General features: G+C 53.4%; 1 protein-coding gene across 2 annotated transcripts in view; it reads left to right on the top strand.

Moving 5' to 3' along the window:
* The window catches only part of RORC (RAR related orphan receptor C), a 26,831-nt gene that overhangs the window by 12,394 nt on the left and 6,696 nt on the right, over positions 1–7,741 (top strand). For both annotated transcript variants that reach the window (XM_003800359.3, XM_023519403.1), the window contains exons 3-9: positions 2,220–2,305; positions 2,719–2,860; positions 4,041–4,541; positions 4,755–4,876; positions 6,305–6,437; positions 6,604–6,711; positions 6,874–6,984. In XM_003800359.3, coding sequence (XP_003800407.1) covers positions 2,220–2,305; positions 2,719–2,860; positions 4,041–4,541; positions 4,755–4,876; positions 6,305–6,437; positions 6,604–6,711; positions 6,874–6,984 — 1,203 coding nt within the window. The remainder of the gene's footprint in view (positions 1–2,219; positions 2,306–2,718; positions 2,861–4,040; positions 4,542–4,754; positions 4,877–6,304; positions 6,438–6,603; positions 6,712–6,873; positions 6,985–7,741) is intronic.

The following is a 7,741-nucleotide window of genomic DNA, read 5'->3' on the forward strand; positions in this document are numbered from 1 at the left end:
ACATGTGTGCCTTCCTCAGCCGGTATCCCCAGCACATGTGTGCCTTCCTCAGCCGGTATCCCCAGCACATGTGTGCCTTCCTCAGCCGGTATCCCGCAACCCCTGAGCTACCTACAGCTACCCCAGGCACAGGTAATAGTGTTTCCATCCTGGTCTTACTGACAGGGGATCTGAGGCAGTGAGAGAACCCAAGTGATTAGAAATATGAGAGCCTCCACGTTTCCCACCTCTCTTCCAGGCATCCAATCCCCTGTCTTCCCCTCCACTTGTGAAAATTTTCTCTTAATTTACTGGAGGGAATTTGAGAAACTCACATACCATCTCATCCTGTGTTACCGTGGCCTGTGAGCTGTGTGGTCCTGAAGCTGCTATTGCAGGCCAGTGCAGCTGGGGCAGGGTGAGAACCCAGGAGCCTGTCCCCATACAGCCACTTACTCCAACTCAGTTCTAGGTTGGCCTGATGGTTTAAGGACAATAGAAATTATATCTTGGAGAACGATGGGCAAGCTGTGGTCTCCTTCTCACCTCATGTCAGCAGGTCCTGCACGGGCCCAGGGTCCCGGCCTGGGGCCAGAGGGGAGCTCACAGTAATGACTTCCCCTTTACCCCTTGGATGAGAGGCTTATCATAGATGAGAAGGAGCTTTAACCCTAGATCACTTTTTGGACTCCTCTACCCCAGGACTCCCTCATCAGAGGGCAGGCAGCAGGTTAGTGATAATAATGGGAAAGATAATGTGCCCTGGAGGTGCTGCAAACAGCCGGGGTAGGCAGGAACCCACCTCTGCCTAGCTGCCTCTCAGTGATGTGCTGGGAGAAGACCCCCTGTGGTCCCTGGAAATGCAGCAGACAGCCTGGCATTGACAAGGACAGAACAAAGCAGAGGAGATGATCTGGGGCCAGCAGCAAACTCTGGGGGAGAAGGAACAGGCACATGTTACAGTGAGCTCAGTGGGAGAGAAAACCTGTAGGTCCTGGTGCCCCACGAGCAAATGCTGACTACCAATATGTACATGTGACACCAGCTCTCACACACACATCTGCTGGCTCACAAATCACATGTGTGTTTCACACATACACACATGCAAGCACACTTTCAAACATGCCCACTGATGTGCCTGCCCTGAAGCCAGGCACAGAGCCTGGCATATGGAAAGCTCAGGAGACTAGGATCAGACCCAGCTCTCAGGTGAACTGGCTGTGCAAACCTGGGCCAAGTGCCTTACTACTCTGGCCTAGTCTTTCATCCATTAAGTGAAAGGTTGAATGAGATGATCTCTAGTCTCAGCTAGTTTGGGGTTTTGTTGTTATTGTTTGTTTTGTTTTAAGAGACAAAGAGGTCTTGTTGTCTGCCCAGTCTTGACTCAAACTCCTGGGCTCAAGTAATCCTCCTGCCTCAGCCTCCTGAGTAGCTAGAACTACAGGTGTGAGCCACTGCACCGGGTTTAACCCATTTTACATTCATGATTTGTATTCACACAGTTGGTAGATGGCCTCATACACGTAGCCATGCCTGCTTTTACACACTGACAGAGACAGAACCACTCTCCCTCTGCTTTGCAGTCAGGGGCCTAGGAGCCATGTCTGATTTCCTCCCTGACTCTCAGACACCTGGCAGAGCAGGGTTCCTTGTCCAGCCCCCTCTCCTGGGCTCTGTCTCTGGCTTCCCTGAGCTCTGCCCCTGGGCAGCTGGTCTCTGTGTGTTCAGCTCCAGCCTTCACCTCCTGGCATCTCTGCTCAGCCCCAGGTGGCTCCCACCCAGTACCATGTCTTCCTGCCCCACACTCTGTCCATGGGAGCTGAACCCCGGTGGGGGAGGGAGGCATAGAGGAAGCCCCTTGGGCGGGAAGCAGGTGTGGTGAGACAGTCAAGACTCCTACCTCCCAAGGCAGGAGGGAGGAAACTGGAGCTTTTCAACTTGAAGGGCTAAGCAGGTGGGCTTTCTGCAGCTGCTCTCTCTTCCCCTATAGAGCCGATACAACTTCCACCTGCCCCTCAACCCTCCTCTCCTGTGAAACAAAAAACAGTTTCCTTAGACACTTTGCTGAGATGACTTTGGCACTTCACTTCCCCTACCATTTTGCAAGAGGTTTGAAACAGCAAGCTGGAGCAGGCTGAGATGTGGGGAGGCACCAGGCACCCACACCTGCAGCCCAGGCGCCCGGTGCTGGGACACAGAGAAGGCTCCTGGGCTGACCTACTTCTCTCTCTTTCTTCCAGCACAAATTGAGGTGATCCCTTGCAAAATCTGTGGGGACAAGTCATCTGGGATCCACTACGGGGTTATCACCTGTGAGGGGTGCAAGGTGAGTTGCAGGCATATGTATGTTTGTGTGTGCGCGTGCATATGCACACACATGCACTCACAGAGTCTCATTAGAAATGGAGAAGGGGCTGAAGACCTTTGTTCTGACTCTAGGGAGGTCTCTTCCGACAGCTGGGGAAGTGCCTGGTCAGTGCCTCCCTGGAGGGCCCTGAACATAGGAAGGGCCTTGTCTTAAGCTAAGAAAGTGACTGCAGAAGGACCAGGACAATTTGCAATTACACAAAGAGAGGGAGAAGAGAAAACCGTTAGATCTCAGAATGTGGAAAAACTGGGGTAGGAGATGGAGGCCGGGGGTGAGGGTTGGAGGGCCTCAGGGGCGAGGGTTGGAGGGCCTCAGGGACAAGCTGGACCTGGTCAGGACAAGCAGCCTTGGTCTCCACCTGCCTTCCCCAGGGTTTCTTCCGCCGAAGCCAGCACTGCAACGCGGCCTACTCCTGTACCCGCCAGCAGAACTGCCCCATCGACCGCACTAGCCGCAACCGGTGCCAGCACTGCCGCCTGCAAAAATGCCTGGCCCTGGGCATGTCCCGAGATGGTGAGGCCAAGCAGGCAGCTCCTTGGGGTTTTCCTGGAGTCTGTTAGAGGGGCAGCCAGGCTAGACAGGTTAACCCTTCCAGAGGTCTGCTCTCTATTCCTCCCTTCTCCTGACCACCCATCTCTTCTACCCCTTTGATGATCATCCCCATCATAGCTCTTCCAAATTTCCCTTAGGCTTTGTAAGAACACACCTCCTTTTACCAAGGTCCAGACCTCTTTGGCAGTTCTTCCTTGGGACACCTTCCCACTCTGCTGCCCTCTGCCCAGCTCCACCAGTTACCACAACTTCCTTTCCTGCCCAATGACTCCAGTCTCATTCCAACCCCCATCCCAGACCCCCATTCCCATCCTGGGACATGGGGCCATGGCTAGCAGTGGAACCCTTTGAACCACCAGAAGGCATGGGGTGGAGGCAGCCGGGGTTCCCGGGCCCTTATCCACCTTCCTCATCCACCACCTCCTCACTGTCCCCCCACCCCCCACCACAAAAGGAGCCAGGACAGGGTTCAGGGAGGCATAAGGTGTTGAGGAGCCAGAAGGAGCCTGTCAGCACTTTCCAGTGCCCAAAAATAACAAAGCAAAAGGAAGCATGCAGGGGTGCTGAGGGGCAGGCGGGGCAAGGGGCTGTGCCCCCACACTTGGGAGGGGTGGGGGGACTGAAAGGGCAGGAAAGAGAGAGCAGAAGAGGATGTTCAGAGACAAGCTGCGGAGCCCGGGTTGGGCTGTGGTGAGTATCTAGGTCACCAGGGAGCCTGTAGACCTGACCACAGGGAGACCTGTGTTCTCAGCCCTTCTCTTCCTCTGCCCACCCCCGACAGGCAGGGTGACCCCAATACAGCTGAGGCCCTCTGCTCGACCACCCCAGCCCCAGCATCAGGAGGCCAGGATCCCCAGCCCAGACACAGTCCTTGGATTCTGTCACTGTTAGGAGCTGCTTTAGAACTTAGACGATTTTACTCAGGAGATGGAAGCAGCTTGCTGGACAGATCCCTAAAGCAAACGAGAGTGAGAGGTGGAGGGAACCCAGAACCTAAGTTCCCTACAAGCTGGAGAAGCTGTACTCGGAGCCAACTATTCAGGGAGCAGCGAGTTAGTACTGTAATAACGCAAATGCCTGTGGCCCCTGCCCCGACCATGTTCACTTGCCTCATAAACTCTCACCCCTGCATCTCTTTCAGCTGTCAAGTTTGGCCGCATGTCCAAGAAGCAGAGGGACAGCCTGCACGCAGAGGTGCAGAAACAACTGCAGCAGCAGCAGGAGCAGGCAGCCAAGACCCCTCCTGTGGGGGGCCAAGGCATGGACACCCTCACCTGCACCCTAGGGCTCCCAGATGGGCAGCTGCCCCTGGGCTCCTCACCTGACCTGCCTGAGGCCTCTGCCTGTCCCCCTGGCCTCCTGAGAGCCTCAGGCTCTGGGTCCTCTTATGCCAACAACTCAGCCAAAGCAGGGCTCAATGGGCCCTCATATCTCCTTGAATACAGCCTCGAGCGGGACAAGGCTGAGGGCAGGGGCAGCCTTTATAGTACAGGCAGCCAGCTGACCCTTGACAGATGTGGACTTCACTTGGAGGAATCCAGGCATCCTGGGCTTGGGGAGCCAGGACAGGGCCCAGACAGCTACTGCAGCCCCCGATTCTGCAGCACACCAGGGGCACCTTATGCCTCCTTGATGGAGATAGGTGAGCAGCTGGGGGAGGCACAGGGGGTGGTGAGGACAAGGGAGAGGCTCCTGCCAGCACCCCATGTCAATCAAACATGATCCGGGGGAGCAGATGGGTCCTGGACAAGAGTGGAAGGGAAGAGGCAGGGCAAGTGGGCAGAGGCATGTCCACATGTGGGTGAGAGCAGGAGCCAGCCAGGGGTCACCTGTGCCTTGCCTTCTCCGGCCCCAGAGCACCTGGTGCAGAACGTCTGTAAGTCCTACCGAGAAACGTGTCAGTTGCGGCTGGAGGACCTGCTACGGCAGCGGTCCAATGTCTTCTCTCGGGAGGAGGTGACTGGCTACCAGAGGAAGGTGAGGCCAGGGGACCGTGGTGAGAACATCCCCTCACCACCAGGAGAGATGGCTACCTGCACACACACAAGGGCTGGGCACACAGGGCATGACCAGGACAGGCTGACCAACAGGCATGTGAACCACTGTTAAGTATGGTTGTGAGTGTGTGTGTGTGTGCACCCACACCCTAGTCGGCAGAGGAGTACTTTTCCTTAGTCCTTGACTATTGAAATTTTACCCAGCCTTTATCCCACCACCTCCACCACCACCTAGACTTGATGTACTTTCCTTCCTCCTCCCCATCAATAGTAACAATAATCAGAACCCTGATGCCTATTTGTTAAACACCCCTTCTCTGCCAGGCATGGTACTAAATGCTTTATGTAAATTAACTTCAACCCTTACAACTACCAACCTATGAGTGGCATTTATTCCTTTTTTGTTTTGTTTTGTTTGTTTTTGAGACAGAGTGTCACTCTGTTGCCCAGGCTAGAGTGATGTGGTGTCATCATAGGTCACAGCAACCTCAAACTCTTGGCCTCAAGGGATCCTTCTGCCTCAGCCTCCCAGAATTCTGGGATTACAGGCATGAGTCACCACCCCAGGCTTTTATTCCTACTTTTCTTTTTCTTTTCTTTTCTTTTCTTTTCTGAGACAGAGTCTCACTCTTTTGTCCTGGGTAGAGTGCCATGGTGTCATCATAGCTCACAGCAAACTCAAACTCTTGGGCTCAAACAATCCTCCTGCCTCAGCCTCCCAAGTAGCTGGGACTAGAGGTGCCCACCACAATGCTCAGCTAGTTTTTCTACTTTTAGCAGAGACAAGGGTCTTGCTCTTACTCAGGCTGGTCTCAAGCTCCTGAGCTCAAGCAATCCACCCACCTTGGCTTCCCCAAGTGCTAGGTATTACAGGCATGAGCCACCACGCCCAGGCTTATTCCTATTTTTAATGGACTGGGAAACTGACCTCAGAGGGATAATAGACTTCCTCAAGGTCCCAGTATGGTGGAGCCAAAGTCAAATTCAGATCCATTGGCCCCAAAGTTTATGCTGTCTCTTCTGGCATAATCTGGCAATACCACCTGCTCTAAAAACACTTCACATTTGCTTTTCTAGGCTATTAAGACCTTAGGCATGTCATTTGTAGGGGGAAGGGAGGCAGCAGTCTTTTTCACCTCAAGATCAAATTGTTTGAGGGCAAAGCTTTCATTCCCCCACAACAGCTAATTCAGTGCCAGAAGCTGGTGGGTGTTCAGTGTGTGGGGCCAACTGATAGGAATTAACATCTAAGTGCACTTGTGTAAGAACAGCCTTTTACAAACACCAGTATTAAGAATGCGGGAGCTCAGAACCTATCCTGCAGTTTCTTAGGCAGGGTCCTGGGGGCTTGGGAGGATCACAGGGGCATACGAAGGGCTGCAATGAGATACCCCCTCCTTCCCTGCAGTCAATGTGGGAGATGTGGGAACGCTGTGCCCACCGCCTCACCGAGGCCATTCAGTACGTGGTGGAGTTCGCGAAGAGGCTGTCAGGCTTTATGGAGCTCTGCCAGAATGACCAGATCGTACTTCTCAAAGCAGGTGCCCAGGGATACGTGAACAGGCCCCAGGGGTAGGGGGAGAGAGCATAGAATGGGGTGGGGCCAAGTGGAGGGGGTGGCTTAGCCAGGACACTGAAGGGGTCAGAGATGGATGGATTCTAACTTCAACTCAACACTGTCCCTACATCTTTTCTCCCACTCCCCAGGAGCAATGGAAGTGGTGCTGGTTAGGATGTGCCGGGCCTACAATGCCGACAACCACACAGTCTTTTTCGAAGGCAAATACGGTGGCATGGAGCTGTTCCGAGCCTTGGGTGAGCAGCACAGAGAAATGAGAGGGAGGATCCTGATGCCAACCCCACATAAAACTTCATGATCCAGGGCAGATTGCCCCCCTGCTCCAGATGCCAAGGGGGCACATCTTCAGTTACCATGGTCTCACCCTTTCATCCATTCTTTTCATTTTGTTCCATCAGGCTGCAGTGAGCTTATCAGCTCCATCTTTGATTTCTCCCACTCTCTAAGTGCCTTGCGCTTTTCTGAGGATGAGATCGCCCTCTACACAGCCCTTGTTCTCATCAATGCCAGTGAGTATCGCGGGGCTTGGGTAAAGGACATTCAGGTAGCAGGGTCATGGCAGATACTGAAGGGTCTACAGGTTAAATCTGGGAAATTGCTTTAAATACCAAAATGAGCCTGACCCAACATTGCCATAAAATAAAACGAGTTGAAGGTTCAGAGAAGCCTCAGAGAGGGACAAGAGTAGCCCAGAGTGGGATTGTAGAAGTGGGGAGCAATGAGGTTGAGAGATGAGCCACCTCCCTGATAGAAATGTGTCTGGTTGTTAGTCTACGTCGTTGTAGCAACACATTGAACTCACCTGGAGAGCTTTAAAAACAATTGCAGGCTTGGCTCACACAGGTCAGTGGTTAGGGTGCCAGCCACATACACCCAGGCTGGCGTGTTCAAACCTGGCTTGGGCCTGCTAAACAACAATGACAACTACAACAACAAAAAGAAAGAAAAATAGCTGGGCGTTATGGCGGGCACCTATAGACCCAGCTACTTGGGAGGCTGAGGCAAGAGAATTGCTTAAACCCAAGAGTTGGAGGTTGCTATGAGCTATGACATCATGGCACTCTACCAAGGGTGATATAGTAAGACTCTGTCTCAAAAAACAAAGTTTTTTTTTTAAAAAAAAGTTAAAAACAGGCTCGGCACCTGTGGCTCAAGTGGCTAAGGTGCCAGCCACATACATCTAAAGTGGTGGGTTTGAACCCCGGCTGGACCCGCCAAACAACAATGCCGGCTACAACCAAAAAATGGCCAGGCGTTGTGGCGGGC

The sequence above is a fragment of the Otolemur garnettii genome, unplaced genomic scaffold, assembly GCF_000181295.1.
Source record: "Otolemur garnettii isolate 467f Iridium unplaced genomic scaffold, OtoGar3 scaffold00174, whole genome shotgun sequence".
Classification (NCBI taxonomy): Eukaryota; Metazoa; Chordata; class Mammalia; order Primates; family Galagidae; genus Otolemur; species Otolemur garnettii.